This window comes from Asterias amurensis, chromosome 14, assembly GCF_032118995.1.
Source record: "Asterias amurensis chromosome 14, ASM3211899v1".
Classification (NCBI taxonomy): Eukaryota; Metazoa; Echinodermata; class Asteroidea; order Forcipulatida; family Asteriidae; genus Asterias; species Asterias amurensis.
Genome location: NC_092661.1, coordinates 1,543,681 through 1,563,558, shown reverse-complemented (window position 1 = coordinate 1,563,558; position 19,878 = coordinate 1,543,681). Strand labels below are relative to the sequence as shown.

Below are 19,878 nucleotides of genomic sequence, written 5' to 3'. Positions count from 1 at the left end.
GTGTTGTGTAATGGAGGTAGTCCAGTAGTCCTGGAGGTAATGCACTTAAATGAACTCCGTTCACTTATCGAAAAGAGAAGGGGTTTGCCCCCGTGTTCCCGGTTTGATTGGCAGCATATTATGCCACAGCATCTTGTTAACCATTAAAGGGTGCTATGTAAAAAAAAGTAGGTCTCATAATTCAATCGGAGTCCCACACACACAGGCATGTGAGTAACTATCCATGAAAAAAGAGGAAAAGAGAAAACTGGACAAGAAAAAAAGAGGAAAAGATACATTTCGTTTACTTTTGTACACAGAAAGTGAAGAAAAAAAGAGGAAAGTCAAAACCCAAAAAGAGGAAATCAGCTGAAAAGAGGAAGTCTAACATGCCTGCACATACCCTGTAGGAAAATTGTTTTGCACATTGAACGTCACTGAGACGGATAGGCACGCTACATTAGAAGCCACTATTATTATTTTCTTACCATATTGGAGGTTTAAGCTTGAACATGCACTCCGCCGCCTGGCAGGCTTTTCCAAGGTCTCCTGCTAAGACGCTGATCTCAAAGAACGTCGCTACATCCCAGTAGTCCTGGAGGGATGCTAGACTTCCCTTCTTACCCAGTAGATTATTCAGAGTCATCCCTGTAAAGTCAAACAGGTGGAAAGTCAAATAGGTGGAAATTTGAATTGTTCTCAGGGATAATTTCATCATGTTCGCAAGGTTTAGGCCCAACTTAACTCCAGGAACTCATCCAAAAATATTATCCAGTTCGTAATCTCTGCTCTACATCCAGGTCTCTCTTAGTTTGTCCCTCGACTTTCACTAAATTTTATGGGGCCAGAGCTTTTGCAGCAGCAGCAGCAGAATTATGGAATAGTCTTCCGGACACCATAAAACAAGCTCAAACAGTGAATTTATTTAAGACAAAGTTAAAAACACATTTATTTTTGCAATAGCAAAAAGAGAGGTTGATGGTACAAAACATTGTGAGAAACGGCACCCTCTGAAGTGCCATAGTTTCCGAGAAAGAAGTAATTTTCCACGAATTTGATTTCGAGACCTCAGATTTAGAACTTGAGGTCTCGAAATCAACCATCTAAACGCACACACCTTCGTGTGACAAGGGTGTTTTTTCTTTCATTCATATCTCGCAAGTTCGATGACCGATTGAGCTCAAATTTTCACAAGTTTGTTATTTTATGTATATGTTGAGATACACCAACTATGAAGGCTAGTCTTTGACAATTACCAATAGTGTCCACTGCCTTTAAACTCAGAGATTTCAGCAAGAATTTCCTAATCAATACTGGTTTTAGAATTACTGATTGAAAATCACGACACTCACCGATCTTCTGAAGTTCTCCTGATTTGGAGAAATCTTTGCCGGAGAGGACAAGTAAAGTGGCTAGATTGATGCCGGCATACTCATTGGGTTGAACTTCAAAACCTTTCCGATACCAGTGGATAGCTTGATCTCGACTCTCCGTGTCTTCATAGTTAGTCTCGGTATATTTATCCTTGTAGATTCGACCGCATAAACAGAACATGTCTGGGACCTGGTTCTCCGGCTTTTCTAATGCCTGGAGATGAATTGTGAGAATATTTCAAAGTTAGCACAGATATAGACGCAAAGAAATAAAGCAGAAAATGGTGAACGATTAAGAGAACAAGACCAAATTTGTGTAGGATTTGAGGCATTGCATGGTCTATCAATATATGTGACCCGCTGCGTGAAAATGAGTCAGATGTTGACAATTTCAAGGATTGAGTTATATGTATGGCTGGAAAGAACACATCAGCAGCAGTAATTCGGTATTTGTCTAAGCTTTGTGGTGTATCGCGTTGCTGAGTTACTCCTGTTTGAAATGAGCCACTACACCATTTTTTTTCTGAAAAAAGAATGACAAGTCAATTTAAGTGATGTTTTAAACTATCATGTCGCGCAAAAGGATACAAATTAGACACAAGTATGATCACAAAGTTGTATTATTAGCTTTATTGCCTAAAAGTAAGTGTTAACCATGCAAATAATATAGATCTTAAAAAGTAAAAACAAAAAGATTTTTTATTTTATTTTTTTTTCATCATTAAACTGTTCATTACTTAATAATGCATTGGGCGACATCTAACTCATTTTCACGTAGCGGGTCACATATTTGGTTTGAGTAACACTACATGTATGTGATGAATTGTGAGAAAGTTTAAACATTAGCACAGATATTCAACACAAAGAAATTATTGTGCGTCCCATGTAATAAAGTTAATGAAATTAATTATGCCTAAATCAATAGACAGTTTTTAAGGCCATGTTTTTTTAAGAACATCCAATTTTAAAGATAAAATGTTTCGTCCAGTTTTTAACAATTAACGACATAGGCCTATGTCTTACCCTTGCAATAACAACCAATGCTTTCTCTCGATCACCAACTCTCTTCCGCCTGAAAAATAACCAAATCAAACAAAAAACAAGTTTTATTTTGAAACGAAAACTTAAAAAAATAGAGCCAGTATCCAAATGAATCAAGGGCCTGTAAACACTTTAGTATAATTGCCTCCATTGTGCATGGTCATTGCCTTGGTGCCCCTTGAAGCATCTTACAAGTTCCTCACACGGGTGCCTTTTACAAGTAGGAGAAAATGCCTTGGTGCCCTTACACCTTCAGGAACAAAGGCTCCCTTTCCTCTAACAAACACAGAGAGAGAAAATAGTGAAGAGTCTGGGGCCACTGCTAGGGACAACTTACCGATTAAGAGCAAATGCATAGAGGTGGGTGATTGCAGCTTTCTGTGTGACATTATCGTTGGCTAATTCTTTGATGTCCTCCACCAGCGCAACCATGGAATTGTAGTCCTGAGACCAAAAAAAGATAATTAGTTAATTTATCAAAGTGTATCGCTTACAGCGTGAAAGATAACATCACACCTGCTGGTATCCCTCCCAAAGACTTGAAACAGTGTGTTCAAGATCGCACAGATCGGCACGCCCTCACACGCCAGGCCCTTGTCAGCTTCGAGGAGCACAGAAGAGATGGCCTGATCACCGCCTGAGAGAGGAGAAAGGCTGCAGCTGTGCCAGCTGTACCTGGACAGTTTCCATGCCCCAACTGTGGGCGGCTATGCCGCTCTCGAATTGGATTATATAGCCACATGCGGACGCACTGAATGTGCAAAGACGTCATCGTCGAATACGACGGACAACCTACTACTACTACTATCTCTTACTTAGGTATTTTTGGAAGATGAAAGTTAATGTTGAAACTTGTGCATTTTTGAGTATTTTCCTAAATGGTTAGACGCATCTTGTGACTATCGTATAAAACATGTAAAACCGTTAGATTCCAGGACATGATCAAACTACACCAGAACTTGAGCTGTTGTGTCTGGTGCCAAGGTATGTCAGATGAAACTAGACACAAAGTGGTTTTATCTTGATAAGTTTTGTGAATTTGATCTGCAGTATAACAAACATTTTTTTACGGTTAATTGTTTTACTTTTAAAATTTGTTTTCTACTTCTTGCAAACTGGTCGTAATCCAGGCATATTGGCCCACAATTTGCCCATTGGCCAAATGGGTAGCTTTCAATGTGGAGAACACTTTATTTATCTACACATTTTTTGTAGGTCATCCCTACTTGACCTTCTGTCATCCATACAAGGGCAGAGACCTTTCAACAAATCTTGAGTCTCTGGCATTTTACTTTTCAGGTTCGTTGAATTTAGGACTTGAATTCCACAGGGATCAAAATTAGAGATTAATAATAAACCTGTGAAATGAAATAATAATCCATAGTAGTTCCAGACCGTGGATTGCCATAGATGAGTGATCCACATCACACATGATCAACTGAGCGCGCTCAAACATGGGTTGAAAACCAGGCCAAGGTATTCTGTGCCCAATTTCAAAAAGCCTAGAAGAAAAATCTTAAAGTACATCATCTGACCAGTCAGCACAGTTGTGATGTCAAAAGCAGGGCCCAATTTCATAGAGCTGCTAAGCACAACAATTTGCTTAGTATGAAATTTCTTCCTTGATAAAATCAGGATTACCAACCACATTGTTGCATATTGCTTGTTACTGGTATTCAGCTATTGTTTGCTTATAATCCTGAAAATCACATGGAATTTTGGTTGGTAATCCTGTCTTTATCAAGGCAAAAATGTTATGCTAAGCAAATTGTTGTGCTTGGCAGCTCTATGAAATTGGGCCCTGATCTATTAAATTGGCCCCTGGGTATTAAAGTTATTGATGGTACACTACTTAAAGGCAGTGAACACTATTGGTAATTGTCAAAGACTATCCTTCACAGTTGGTGTACCTCAACATAAGCATAAAATAACAAACCTGTGAAAATTTGAGCTTAATCGGTCACCGAACTTGCGAGATAATAATGAAAGAAAAAAACACCCTTGACACACGAAGTTGTGTGCGTTTAGATGGTTGATTTCGAGACCTCAAGTTCTAAATCTGAGGTCTCGAAATCAAATTCGTGGAATATTACGTCTTTCTCTAAAACTATGGCACTTCAGAGGGAGCCGGTTCTCACAATGTTTTATACCATCAACCTCTCCCCATTACTTGTCACCAAGTAAGGTTTTATGCCAATAATTATAGTGTCCACTGCCTTTAAGATGTTCACAATTTACCATGTCCACAATGTCCACTGCATGACAGGTAATGTAGGCATGATTGAAACCCATGAAGCAAAAACCTAACCACAATGAGATCTTGTGTGTTCGAGTCTTTCCAATCAAAGGTGACAATTTTAATTAACACAAAATCCTTGCTATGTGTTGTGTGTACAAAACCAACAGAGAGATTGCATTAGTGCAAAACAAAGGGAGCTAAGAGAAAGGGCAACCTTTTACTTGCATCAACAAACATTGGGTGGGTGTGTGTAATTAGGGGTGGACGGCGTAAGATGGAAGGGATGAGGTTGTAATTGAAGTAATTCTAGGGTTAGTGAAACTGTTAAACCGTACCGAAGAAGAACAAAATTTCCAAAGAGTATAAAGACCAGGGCACAACAGAGGCCATTTGCTAAAATGCATAGGAAATTTGCTAAGCATTGTCTTCTGTAAAACAGCTTTCATTAAAGGCATGGGCCCTGTTTCATAAAGCCTGTAAGCATTAAGCAAAACAAAGAAATTAGCTTAACAAAGACAAATTCTTGCCTAGCAAAAATGGTTCACCAGCCAAATATTGTACATTTACTATTGATGTGACTGGTACCCTACTCGTTTCTTGCTTAGCACCCCAGCTGAACAACCTCGGCTTACCTGGATTTCTCTGTATGACAGGAGGAATTGATGTACGATATCACCGGTGAGCAAAAGCTGCTCATCCATGCGCGACTTTAGCACGGCTAATTCCTGGAAAAGAATCACAAAAGAAAAATCTTTGACATGAGATCAGTTGATAGAACAGCACCCAATCTGGAATATATGCAGTTTAGAAAGTACTAGAAACTAATACGAAGTCCTTAATTACATGCGTATTGTTCTTATTAATTTGGTTACTTTTACTACCTTATTTATTTACTTATGGGGGGGGGGGAGTTATGTTTACTTGGTTATCTTTATTTGTAAAATTAATTTTACACAATGTATATTTAATTAATTTTTATGATAATTAAATTGTGTTCATTCTTAGTAGATATTTATGATTGGTTTTGTGTGTAAGTAAAATCTGCTTTTATTATTGGGTTGTGTACCATGACATAGTGTTTCTTGCACTATTTAAGAATGTGCTAATAAATTTTGCAAGATAATTATAAACGTAAACGTCATTTGACAGAGATTGGGGGAAATAGTTTAAGTCAGAAAATAGACTATAAAGAGTAGATTCGTTGCCACATACGTACAACATACTCCCCTTCAGCCCGTACCTATCAACAAATCTACACTTACTCGGCCATTCTCCTTTTTTAAACATACATGTATTATCCATGCAACACATATAACAAAGGCTGAGTGTAAGTCATGTCGAAATGTCAACAATCAAAACTGACATACAACAACTGATGCATGTCTGTGTTTCCAGGGTAGGCCTACTATATGCAAAATGTAGACTTTATTGTCCAAACATGAATGAACAGACCCACCCTTACACATATTACAAGGACATTGGCAGTGGTTGTACCATAGAAGAGACCACCATCACTCTATGGTTGTTCATTGTAGAGTTTTATAGACAACATTACATGAAACCCCTGGGAAAAGATGCATGTATTGTGTGGGTGGGTGTCATACTGCCATCGCTGAGGCTTTTCACTGCCACTAAAGGAACACGTTGCCTTGGATCGGTCGAGTTGGTCTTTGAAAAGCGTTTGTAACCGTTTGTTATAAAATGCATGGGTAGAAAGATGTTGTAAAAGTAGAATACAAAGATCAGCACGAACATGCCTCAAAATTGCACGGTTTTCCTTTTACCTCGTCGACTAACACGGTCGGCCATCAGTCAAATTTTTGACTCCCATAAATGGCCAACCGTGTTAGTTCGCAAACAAAAAGGAAAACCACGCAATTTTGAGGCAAATTTGTGTGGATCATTGTATTCTACTTTTAAAATCATCTTTCCAACCATGTGCATTTTATAAAAACCGGTTACAAACGCTTCTTATAGACCAACTCGTCTGATCCAAGGCAACGTGTTCCTTTAATATTTCATGATTGGGTTTTCAAAAGTATAGAAAGTGGCCTAAAATTATTCACAAGTTGTCAAATTGATTATATTTTAATTATTTGATTATTTTGTAAATTCAATCAAATAAAGCTGAATTGGTAAAGTTTAAATGGTTTGGGGTAGAGCGGGGTTTGAACCATTGACCCCTGGATTAACCTGTTGGCACTCCAACTGTGCAATCTTAACATTTAATATTTAGTAATATTTATATTTATTTTGCGCTCCTTACATACAAAATGATCAGAGGCGCAGAACAATCTAGCACAAATATTCTATTTTAAAAATTGTACATTTGTTCTATAAAAAAATTGTTATCTCCAAATTAGGCGTATTTTAATATGATGTAGGCCTAATCTATCTGTGATGAAAATTGCCTTGCCCTTCACCACAGCCATTTCTGAATGAAATTCGAGACAGCCTCTCACCCACGCATCATGTGCAATTTGAAGTTGGCAGGTCAACAAAAATGACTGTTACATTTTACAAATATCATCTTGAACAGTTCGGTCGAATAGCTGACATACTGTACATGTACATATCATTTGTACATGCTGATGATATTGTACATTATTTTAATTTTGAGAAACTAATCCCTCGTAAGGAATGTGGTTCACAATAGAATGTAGAAAAATCATTGACATGGGATCAGTTGATAGACACGCACCCAATGCCCAATCTGGAAAATGCAGTTTGGAAAGTACTTAGTCCTTACATGCGTATTGTTTTTATTTATTTGTTTACTTACAGACTTATTTATTTACGTTTATTTGGTTATCTTTATTTTGTAAAATTCCTCGTAAGGAATGTGGTTTAAGGGAACAGGACTCAAAACATTCCAACTTGAGAATCATTTCTGCATAAAACAGTGAAACGCATCTTAGATTGTGTCTCCAATTCTGGATTTAAACTTAGATAATAATAATAATAATAAAAAGATATTTATTAAGCGCCAAATTGCCAAAAAGGCCTCAAAGCGCTAGATACAAAGGGATTTTTTTTTTTATCCAAAATACAACATTACAATACAGAGGGTTTCCGAAGAAACGATTTAAAAAGACAATTACAAAAAATGCTACAAGGCAGTTTAAGAAAAGAAAAAAAGGGAAAAAAATGCAGTTGATTTAACTGCTCCAGATTTTTTGGCAAAAGCTTAAGAACACTTCAGCACCAACTACACCTCAAGTGTGGGCTGAAATTTTAAAATAAGTTTAATGTAGAATAAAAACAATTGAGAGGTTCCAAAAACCAATGTTTACAAAGATAAAGAAATAAAATCATTAAGTGCTTCCATCTTGTAATGTATATAAATATTTGTTTGTTTTGCCAAGGTTTAATTGGAACAAAAATACTAACCCTTAAATGTAAGCATTGAATTGATGTGTGTGAATAATGAAACAAAAATGGTATTGGTGAGTTAGAAGAACAACAAGTGAGGCTTATCAATCGACAAAATAATTGTGTCAATTGCCAGGGTTGTGGTTTTGTGCGGACCCCGTTAGTCATAGCCCGTGACTAATAACCACAAACATTAAATTATCTCTCTTCAGTGACTTTCAAGGGGATTGCCACTGCATGGATGACATTTGAGTTTGCTTAGTATTCATTCAATTCAATTCCATTTGATGTTTTATTATCCATTAAATTGGAAGTATGTTGAACATGCTCTTAATGAAAAAAGTATAGATATTGTTAAAATGACAGAATACCAAGAATAACAAGTTATGTTATAGGCCAACAATACTTACACTATAACACTTTCAACTAATTTTACACAAAAGGCAATCCAAGTCTGGACGTTTCTTAATGATTTTTTGTTGTTGTGATTTTTGTGAGTTCGATCGTAAGCCAGGGTATTAATCTTAAAGACAATGGACACTATTGGTAATTGTCAAAGACTAGCCTTCACAGTTGGTGTATCTCAACTATGCATAAAATAACAAACCTTTGAACATTGAAGATTTGAGCTCAATCGGTCATCGAACTTGCGAGATAATAATGAAAGACAAAAACACCCTTGTCACACGAAGTTGTGTGCATTTAGATGGTTGATTTCGAGACCTCAAGTTCTAAATCTGAGGTCTCGAAATCAAATTCGCGGAAAATTACTTCTTTCTCAAAAACTATGGCACTTCAGAATGTTTTAAACCATCAACCTCTCCCATTACTCGTTACCAAAAAGGTTTTATGCTAACTATTACTTTGAGTAATTACCAATAGTGTCCACTGTCTTTAAAAATGGTCTTACCTTTCCCAATTCTGCCCCTTTGTATTTGGTGCGAGCTTTTCGTATGTCGCTCAGAAGAACTTCTCTGGCATTGCTCCTGTAATATAAAAAGAAATTCAACAAATTCGGGTCAAAAACATCAGATTAAAAATGATTAAAATCATTTGTTTTCTGTTTATTTCTCTCTATTAGGTTCGGAGCGTGGCTTTGGTCATGCTCCGAAAAATGCTTGAGAGAGATTGTCTTATAGACCTTTATCACAGTGCAGCCATCTTGAATTTCTCTTATTGATATCAATGTTACCAAACCGAGGCTGGAAGAAAAAAAATAGTCTGGTTCCTAATTGCAAGATGATTATTAGCATGCATTATTGTTATTCAATACGAGGAACATGACCAAGATGGAGGCAGCATGATAAAGGTCTATTGCCTCTGAAGATACAATAAATGTAAGTCTCTGTCGTCTGTGATTATTGTTTTGTGTTACATGTATAAATACAAATTATATCAGAGAAAATATTGAAATTTGTAAGGCTAGTTGAATTGGGTGTTGTAAACTTGTGTGTACTGTCACTGCAGCCAGCAATGTGTTGGCCTGTTGCCTTATTCCACATCATGGTTAGTGACTGTGATGTGCTAATGTTATTGTGTGCAATTGATTGGAGGATTAAAATCAATTTGAGTGCAGGAGATCATTTTATATTATAGACGTCGACGAATGGATTTTGCTGTTCAGTGTTTCAATTATTGATCCCCTTTTTTAATTAGACGTCTGGCCTCATACCTGGGCCTCTAATTATTCTTTCGGGGAAATCGGGCCACACAACTTCAGGCCCTGAATTCCATGGCCATGACAGCGAAAGCATAGCGCCCCACGAAAATAGACCGATCCATTGGGCTCCGCCTACAGCGCACGTGTGAGCAAGAACATGTGAGCCACTCCAATGCCATTCTGCACAACTCTGCTGCGCGGGCCAAGCATACGCGCACGCATGTCGGACCTTAATTTGTCGGACTTTTGGTTGCGTAATGGATTGTGATTGGTCAATACGTTATGGGGCGGGGCTTAATGGATCGATCTATTGCAGTGGGTGCCCAGGGTTTTGAGGCCTGCAACTGGAATCAAATTGAGGCTTGCAGGCCTGGAATTTCATCTCTGAAAGGACAAGGCCATTTTGATTTTGCAAAGGGCACCTGTATTGGTAAATCAAAGTCTATAGCCCCTTTCACACGAGAGCAATTTAGCAAGGGTCCCTTACAAAATGCACCTTGTGTGAAAGGACAATAATTTTTGGAGTGTCCACGGTCCCTCGTCAAATCTTGTCCAACATTGCTACATTTTGTCGGAGGTCCGGACCTAAGACAAAATCTTGCACTAGCGGAAGTTTTGATCAAGGACGTGGGCTACATCATAGTGTGAAAGGAATCCTTGTTTGTTGAACGACGTCCTAGGTGAAAATGCCCATACAGCGCATGCTATTGTGGGTGCTATCTTGTCCAACTAAGGTGATCAGGATTACCAATTCGTCATATCACTCTCATGTCGCACAAAGGTTGTTAGTTTTTAAACTTTGCAGTGGGAAAGCTCACAAAATCAGTCACACACGGTGAAAACAAATAAACAATCCACGCTTGTAAATGTTGTAGCAAGGGACCCTGGCTACATTTTGGCTGTGTAAAAAGGGCTTAGGGAAACTTTTGAAAGGGTACTAAGGCCACGACCAAGGGTAATGGAGGCTACTCCTAGAACTATGAGGTTTGTTCCGTTATTGAAGACCATGGAGACGATAGCCGACCGAACCTCCTAGGAGTAAAAGAAGGCCATAACATCCATGGCCTACATGTAATTCAAGGCCTTGGCTCTTACATTATTGAAGATTTTACCTGTTGGATATGTGGACCTCTTCAAGTATTTTCTGTAGACGCTCTGTTAGGGGTGGACACAACTGCTGCAGCAGCGCAGCATCCTGCATCACGGTGCCTGTAGGGTCGGGACGATTGCGACTGGAGTTGGGTCGTACACACGCCACATCACATACATAGCAGGTGCCGTTGTTGATCTTGTATGGGATGAAGAGGTAACCTGAACTGTGGCAGGATTGCTACAAAAGGATAGAGGTTAAAAACAGCATTACTTGCAACAATTCATGGCGGTAGATGGGTAAGATGGGGTGATGGGGGCAACATGATTTTAACAGCAGACCTTTTCCAGGCTTGGAAATTCAACTTTGCGAGGGCTAGGCATTTTTTATTTCAAGGGCACATCCACTGAAAACTCTTTTAAAGTTTTAAACTTTAAAGTCTGTACGAATAATTAGTTTTTTACCCAATATACCGTTGACAATGTAGAATGCCTTTTTAATTTTAAAAAAGAAAATTCAAAAAGTGGAAATAAAGGTCATCAATAAACTTCATTACAAAAATCAAAAATATTCAGAAAGAAAGTTGCGGCTAGTTATGGAATTTTATTCCTGTAAAGTTTTTAATAAAAAAATTACATTCAAAAATGGGCAGGAAAACAGGGGAAAATGTTGCGAATATTAATATTGGGGAAAAGTTTTTGTATGGTGCCACCACTTTTTCATTCGATATGAAATAATATAAAAATATAGTTCTAATTTACCTCCTCAATCAATGAGATTGAAATATCCCTTTTTGTAAAAATGAGTGAAAAAGTGGTGGCGCCAAATGGAAAATTGGGTGAAAAAGTGGTGGCAGAATTAGGGTAAAGCAAAGAAAGTTTTCAATTTTGTTTTTCTCCCAAACTTACTGTTAATGAATTTGTTGTATCTGGATCAGCATCATCGTTAAACAGTACCATATTCCGCTCCATCCCAAAACTTTCCCTCACTCCAAGATGATAAAACAGGGTTCGTTGCTGAACCTGGACAGTCATGTCAACTACCACGATATCTGCCCCGTAAAACATGTCCAAAACCTGGGTCTCTCCGAAGTCCAACTTCTCAAAAGCAACTCGGTTGAGCTTGGTGGCTGGGGCATTCTTGCAGGCCGACTTGAGGCATTCATACGCCTTGTTGCAGGCATTCCTCGGGCTTTGGCAGCTGAACACGCAGACAACCTCAGTGGAGATTGTGCTTGCGTTGCTCCCGTGACTTTTCTGGCTGTTGTTCGACATATTTTCATTACTGACGAGGGCTGTTGTTGTTTGGTCGGCGTTGTTTTTCGGTTTCACCTCCTCCGAATTCACGTTTTTCGGCTGCCTGAACCAGCCGCTTAAAAACCGTAGGGCGATGTTGCTTCGTATCCGCTCACAACCTACCTTGAGTTTCTGCGGACATTTGCTGCCTTGCGCTGTCATTTAATGTATGACTGAGCCTCTGGGTTGAAAGGGTAAAAATAAAAGGGAAGTTCAGATGATAAACTGATAAACTCTCTCAACTCAAATAAATTTACGCAGCTCCATTTTCTCGTATTGACTGCCGGAATTTGTTCATCATTCACATCTATCCATGTTGTGTACCAATCCCCGCTGATGATGCACTAATCACATGGATAGTTGTGAAAATTAAGCCTTTTCTGCAACTTCGCTCCCAAATTCGAGCGACGAAACACACAAGGTTGTGGGAAATCATCAGATTATTTAGGTCATACGAGGTCAGAGGTCATTGAGGCCGGCGAACGGATTGACAAAAGTGAAATTCTTTCTTTGGTTTAGTAACTTTTTTAGGGGTAATTTATTAACTTTGATTGCTGCAATTATGTTTTCTGTTGTATTCCGGAGAATGGGGAATGTTTCCTCCCGCTCATCGGTAAGTTATAATGACTGAATGGTTGTTAATCTTGATACATAATATAAATAAACTGTGTTGGAACTGATTTGTTTTCCCTTTCGTTTCACTTTCTTCATCATCATCATCATCTAATCTAAAAAAGTGGATATTTATTATTTTCTTATCAGAACATTTATGATTTATTAGGACCGAATATATCCGTTTAGCGAGGCAATTGATTTATACTATGCCAATCCTCAAGTCAGGCTTAGGGACAGGGCTAAACAAAATTGAAAAATTCCACAAGATTTAAAAAATTAATTAAGTTATTAAAGAATACAAAAAATGGGCAAAAAACAAATCCTGCAATCCCTGCAATGCATGATGGTTGAAATGGATCATTAAGATTTTGTACAAAAACAGTACAAAAAAAGACTTGGACTTATTTACATTTTTTCTATGAAGAGTGCACTCATATAGAAATTTTTATTAAATAAGACCAATGAGTCTTCTTTTTGTGGAAAGAGTTTTGAAATTCAGCTGGTTGGGCTGCAATTATAGTAGTAGTCTTTTTTAATAAACCATAATATAATAATTAATAATAATTGATGTGATTATTTGTCTTTTATTTATTAGAGTGGAATCCGGGTTGCAGCTAGCCGTCATTTAAGCAGTGAACAAACAGAGGCTTCCTTTCCTGTTCTTGTAAGTGGAAAGTTCTAGGCTTTAAAAGTTTAACAGTCAAACAAAACCAGTTCTGATCTGCCTTGGTTGATAAATAATATTCCTAGACCTGTGTGGTTCATTCTGCTATCATCTCTACAAATGATAGCAGAGCGAACCTCGTTCGTGGAGACGATAGCGGAATGAACCTCTTATAGTTGTAGGAGTAAAAAAAGTTTATGAATAATATTAATGATAATAATATTCACATTTATACAATGTATAGCGCACATACATTAAAAAATTATCCATCGATTAGCTAGTTCTCAAGGCGCACTCTACAAGAAATAGCGGAATGAACCTCTTATAGTTGTAGGAGTGAAAAAAGTTTATGAATAATATTAAAGATAATAATATTCACATTTATACAATGTATAGCGCACATACATTAAAAAATTATCCATCGATTAGCTAGTTCTCAAGGCGCACTCTACAAGAAATCTTCACACCATAAAGCAACAAGGATTAAGGGATTCACCTCAGTAATTCTGATTTCGCCAACCATCCCTCAACAAATGTTAGATTAATTGATGTACTGACGCCTATTTGTCATCCTGCTGTTTTTTTCACAGGACTACAAACTCCATAAGCTTGAGTCTGGTCCCTCTTCGGAGGTGACAGTCACCAGAGAAGATGCTCTGAAGTACTATCGCCAGATGCAGGTCATCAGACGTCTTGAGACGGCAGCTGGTAATCTCTACAAGTCCAAGGAGGTCCGAGGCTTCTGTCATCTATACTCTGGCCAGGTACTACATTAGGTTGACATCTGGGCCAAGTTCCATGGCGATGCTTGCCGCAGAATTCTGCGCTTACGACCACGATTCCCCGCTTACGTGCAAGCGCTGAATTTCTGTGCTAGCCTTGTAAGCGTAGAATGCCTAGTAACGTGGAGTTAGCACGGGCAGAAGCCAAAATTCCCCGCTAACCCGTGAAATATGCTTGCTGTTAGCACAGAATTCCCTGCTTTCGTAAGTGCCGATGCCTTGCTTACGGTAAGCAGAGCCATGAAATTGGGTCCCATTGGACTGCTTCTCCGGGCTCAAACGTACACTGGTCCACAGGCTCGAGGGCCAGTATTTCTGTAAATGCACAGAGTTGTAATCATAGAGAGTCACAAAACCTACTGAACTGCAACATCTGGTAGGTTCCGGATGTAGAATAATAGGGAACCCCGGCCTAGAAGCCATTCTTTTAGCAATTTTCACATACGTCAGTTGGGATCCTTACTCTGTACAACATTTTGTGACTGCAAACCTAAACTCTTCATTTCAACTCTGATTCTTGGTTTACTACATGTGTCTAATGTCATCTAAACCTAATGTAATCTTAACATTTTGCAGGAGGCCTGCGCAGTTGGCATTGTAGCAGCAATGAAGAAAGATGACGCAGTGATAACGGCATACAGAGCTCATGGCTGGACATACCTTATGGGTGTACCTGTAGGGGGAATACTGGGTGAACTGACAGGTAGGATGGGAAGGGATTGGGCGTTGTTTGGGCGTACCAGTACACTGTCAGACTGTAGGTGGAATACTGGGTGAACTGACAGGTAGGATGGGAAGGGGTTGGGCGTGGTTTAGGCATACCTCATATGGGCGTTCCTGTAGGGGGCATACTGGGTGAACTGACAGGTAGGATGGGAAGGGGTTGGGCGTGGTTTAGGCATACCTCATATGGGCGTTCCTGTAGGGGGCATACTGGGTGAACTGACAGGTAGGATGGGAAGGGGTTGGGTGTGGTTTGGGCGTACCTCATTGGCGTACCAGTAGGGGGCATACTGGGTGAAATGACGGGTAGGATGGGAAGGGGTTGGGTGTGGTTTGGGCGTACCTCATTGGTGTACCTGTAGGGGGCAGACTGGGTGAACTGACAGGTAGGATGGGAAGGGGTTGGGTGTGGTTTGGGCGTACCTCATTGGCGTACCTGTAGGGGGCAGACTGGGTGAAATGACGGGTAGGATGGGAAGGGATTGGGTGTGGTTTGGGCGTACCTCATTGGCATACCAGTAGGGGGCATACTGGGTGAACTAACGGGTAGGCTGGGAGGGTGTTATGGGTATGACATTGTGTTTTGCATAAATTTGAATAAGGAGTGAGGTCAGTTGTAAGATCGTCAAACGTAGCTCAATGCAATAAGTGTGCACACCGACAGGAAGATATCACTAGAGGGCAGTTTAGGTGATAACAGTTGTCACATGATCTCTTTACTCTATGCAGGTCGTCGGACAGGCTGCGCTAAAGGCAAGGGAGGCTCTATGCACATGTACACTAAGAACTTCTACGGTGGAAACGGCATTGTCGGAGCACAGGTTAGTCAGATTTTAATAGATGTTACAGTCCGGTTAGGGTTCTGGTAGTACCGTGTGTAAATCTCTTTTGAGTATTGTTGGTTTCTGAGAAAAACCGATTGTTGACAACTCAACATTTCGATCAGTATGCTCTGATTGTCTTCAGGAGGATGCTGGAATTTGTTACTGGATGTTGCTTAAGTACTGCCTTGGAGATTGACTGGTATAACTGTATAAGCAGCATCAAGCAACAGAGGCCAGCATCCTCCCGAAGACCATCAGAGCCAGAGCATACTGATCGCATCATTGAACTGTCAACCACCGAATTTTCTCAGGACTACGACATTCAACAGAGATTCCCCCATGGTGCCACCACAAACCTCGTCTCATTATATTTCCACCATGCAAAGTTTCCAAAATTGGTTTATGGGCAAAAAAACAAATAATATTGTTTTTCTCAAATGCAAAGTTTAAATTTATTAAGATTAGACATCTTGTCAGCGCCGCCAAAGCTGAAGTCAGACAATGGAAATACTGCAACCTAGCATCTTCTAAATTCCTTTGTGACTGTTGTCTCTTTAAACATTTTTTTTTTCATTTTTTAATCATAAAAATGTTTGCTTTACAACAGGTACCTTTAGGAGCTGGAATCGCAACGGCCCTCAAGTACAGCGGCAGCGACAACCTCTGCGTATCGCTCTACGGGGACGGCGCTGCAAACCAGGGTCAAATCTTTGAGGCGTACAACATCGCCAAACTGTGGGAACTTCCCTGTATATTCGTCTGTGAGAATAATAAGTACGGTATGGGGACGGCAGTGGAGAGAGCGGCTGCGTCAACTGATTACTACACACGCGGGGATTATGTGCCTGGAATCTGGGTCAGTTAATACTGAACTTAGCCCCTTCAGTGTCTTGTGCTACCTCATCTCACCCAGTCCCAATTTCATAAAGCTGCTAAGCAGAAAATACTGCTTAGCAAATTTCTTTGCTAAGCAAAAATGAGTGGTGCACCAATTTACACTTTCTAGAATTGTGGCTGGTGACCAGTTTCTGTTAAGCAAGTTTTTATGCTTACAGGCTTAAATTGGGCCCTAGTCCCAATTTCATGGCTCTGCCCAGAAGCTGATTTCACTTAAGTAAAGATTCATGATCGTCACTATCACAATTGAGATCGTAAACCACAAATCCATCGCACTGATTTTGCGTTTCACCATTGCAATAAATAAAAAACGAAAATTAAGTTTTTGTACAAGGCTAAAAGTAGTATGGTTATTACTATTCTTGACCCCTGATGCAATTATTTCTTGTATTAAACAGAGTAACTGTTCTTGTTAACAGGTGGATGGGATGGATGTACTTGCAGTTAGAGAAGCTACGAAATTCGCCGCCGATTATTGCAGATCAGGAAAGGTAATTATTCACTTCTTTTACACTGATAGATTTTTATGCCCCACCTCAAGTTGCAATGGTGGCGCACTCCTGGAGACGCCGCCATCACCTGTTCTCTTTTAAACGCTGCTCTTCTCAGCTCTACTATGCTTCTACCACTCCACTTTGTTACATTGTTTATTCAGTGCAGCTTTTGGGCGACCCCTGTCTCGAATTGTACCCTTATTTATGTTACTTCATCTTTTCACATTCTCCGTCCCCCTCCCCAGGGTCCCTTGGTCATGGAGGTAGAGACCTACAGGTACAGTGGACATAGTATGAGTGACCCGGGTACGAGCTACCGTACTCGCGACGAGGTGCAGGAAATCCGTCAACAGAGGGATCCCATTACCAACTTCAGAGATAGGATGACGTCCAGTGGACTCGCCACCGCTCAAGAACTAAAGGTGATTGTCACTCCAACAAATGATTACAGTTTACTTAATTTTGTATGTTATTCTTGCAGTTGGGGACACAAAATTATACCACAGTGGGTTTTTGTTTATTATAATATTCCAAAATAGTATTTTTTTTTTTTTTTTCAACCCCAAATCATTTAACATTTACCCAGTCAGTTTCTTTGCCGTGTTTTTTGGGGTTTTTTTTAAACCTGAAATAAAAAGTCGCATCCCCTTAAGTCAATTCCCTGGCTGCTGCTTCCCATGTTGTTTCTAAAGCTTGTGTGTGACTCCTGGCTACAGGGAAGTTAACAGGTGCATGGCTTCTGACTGGCACCCCCAAATCAGTTGGTTAAGTGTCACGACTATTGGTCTCGAACCCACTCTGCTGATCAGAAATACCAGAGCTTGAGATCGGTGCTCTAAGCCGCTATGACACACCACATATTTTGAAATAAAATTAACACAGTTTTTCTCCACCCATTTTGATTTTATTCTTAGGCTGTTGACCTCGGGGTCAGGGCGGAAATCGACGAAGCCAACAATAAAGCCAAGGCCGATCCCGAACTACCAGTTACTGAAGCGTTCACAGATATCTACAGCAACAACGCTCCGTTTCTAATCCGAGGTGTTGACCCTTATTCATACCACCCATCCCACGTGCAAAAAACATAAACTGTTAAAACATAACGTGTAAAAATAGTACATAAAGCTGTATTAAGCCCGGTTCATAGTTCCTGCGAATGCGAATGTGATATGAATTTTGACGTCACAACTTCGCAACCGTTGAACTGTGTTTAACTCCTGCATAAAAATTCAATGCGAAAACAGCGATGTGATGTCAAAATTCGCTTAGCATTTGCAGGAAGCATAAACTGGGCATTTTTAAGGGGAGAACGCTGTGGGTCACAGTGCTAGGCAATTGAGTGGGTACCTTTGGTGTCATTAATACCAGAAAGATATTGTAATAATTATCCATTGTAATCGGGAGTGGGCTTAATTATAAGGGTGTGATGTGTCATGATGATCAGGTCTGGAATTCCACGGAGGCCATGGCTTTCTGTTGCCCTGGTCTTGGCCCTTCAAAGGTTTCCCAATTGCCCCAATTCACCTGACGTCATCATCAGAATAATCTTGGATGCGCCATACTGGTGGGCAATGCTACTGTGCATTATTCAGTGAAGTGCTCATTTTAGGCGACGCAGCGTTTACAAGTAAACCTATTGACCACCAAAATGGTGAGCATGGCACAGTCGCCGCATGTGACGTGCGTGCAAGGGGTCAATATACTTTCAAAGATGTTTTCAGTGTTTTTGTATGCTTATACCATATTCCCTTCAAGCAAACTTGGCAGACTCCCACAAGGGGAAATAAACACCAAGCTGGCAACAGACAATCTGTCTCGTAAAACATTGGTTGAACGTCTATGATTATAGAACGTCTATGATTAATTGCACAAATCAAGAATTTGTGATTCAAACTAGACGACATACACATGTACTTCTCATCACTGTAAAATCAGTGATTGGCCTGGTCGGAATCGAACCTACAACCATTTGATAGCAAGCCCTGAAGTCTAACCACTGAACCACCATTTTTCGATGGAAGTGCCCTTTGAAATGGCCTCGCCCTCTCAAAGATGAAATTCCAGTCCTGCATGATCATAATATTGCTAAGTTTTTAGAAATGTTTTTAATCTTTGGTATAAATGGAGGAAATGTTACTCAATGTTACTTAGTCAATGGAACTTAAAACTGAAGGGGGAAGATCTTGGCCCAATTTCATAGAGCTGCTAAATCATCTCGGATACAAGAGAAGTATACAGCCTGTGCTGCCAAGTATGTAGCGCACAACGCTAAATCAATCACAAGAACCATCTTTGCCCTCACAGATACATTTAGTCCTAATCCAATGTTCTTTCAGCAATAGGCTGTTTTTAGTTTGTACACCAAATTGCTTTTTTGAAAAAAAAATGGATATGATTAAAACAAATTATTTATTAAGAAGTTAAATACTTTTTGCCGTTTGTTTGTGTTATTTCCATGTTGTCCTAAGATTTAACCTGTTGGGGCTAAGTGGTCTAGTGTTAAAGGCAATGGACACTTGGTAATTGTCAAAGACTAGCCTTCACAGTTGGTGTATCTCAACATATGCATAAAATGACAAACCTGTGAAAATTTGAGCTCAATTGGTCATCAAAGTTGCGAGATAATGAAAGAAAAACACCCTTGCGTCGCACGAAGTTGTGTGCATTTAGATGGTTGATTTTGAGACCTCTAGTTCTAAACCTGAGGTCTCGAAATCAAAGTCTTGGAAAAAAAATTCTTTCTCGAAAACTATGGCACTTCAGAGGGAGCCGTTTCTCACAATTTTTATACCATCAACCTCTCCCCATTACTTGTCACCAAGAAAGGTTT

The 19,878-nt window shown here is 39.6% G+C and overlaps 2 protein-coding genes across 5 annotated transcripts in view; one reads left to right on the top strand and one right to left on the bottom strand.

Moving 5' to 3' along the window:
* LOC139946875 (mitogen-activated protein kinase kinase kinase 15-like) overlaps positions 1-12,359 on the bottom strand; it is a 50,814-nt gene extending 38,455 nt beyond the window's left edge. For all 4 annotated transcript variants that reach the window (XM_071944624.1, XM_071944626.1, XM_071944625.1 and 1 more), the window contains exons 1-8: positions 11,663-12,359; positions 10,777-10,994; positions 8,915-8,990; positions 5,265-5,357; positions 2,731-2,837; positions 2,376-2,424; positions 1,332-1,566; positions 468-627 (exon numbers count right to left, since the gene is read on the bottom strand). In XM_071944624.1, the coding sequence (XP_071800725.1) occupies positions 468-627; positions 1,332-1,566; positions 2,376-2,424; positions 2,731-2,837; positions 5,265-5,357; positions 8,915-8,990; positions 10,777-10,994; positions 11,663-12,211 (1,487 nt within the window). In that variant the 5' untranslated portion in view covers positions 12,212-12,359. The remainder of the gene's footprint in view (positions 1-467; positions 628-1,331; positions 1,567-2,375; positions 2,425-2,730; positions 2,838-5,264; positions 5,358-8,914; positions 8,991-10,776; positions 10,995-11,662) is intronic.
* Positions 12,360-12,511: 152 nt separating this feature from the next.
* Positions 12,512-19,473, top strand: LOC139947487 (pyruvate dehydrogenase E1 component subunit alpha, mitochondrial-like). Its single transcript, XM_071945413.1, has 9 exons — positions 12,512-12,662; positions 13,260-13,328; positions 13,919-14,092; positions 14,687-14,813; positions 15,563-15,654; positions 16,265-16,513; positions 16,974-17,045; positions 17,294-17,470; positions 17,963-19,473. The coding sequence occupies exons 1-9, from the start codon at positions 12,612-12,614 to the stop codon at positions 18,134-18,136; spliced, it is 1,185 nt and encodes a 394-aa protein (XP_071801514.1). The 5' UTR covers positions 12,512-12,611; the 3' UTR covers positions 18,137-19,473.
* Positions 19,474-19,878: the final 405 nt, after the last annotated feature.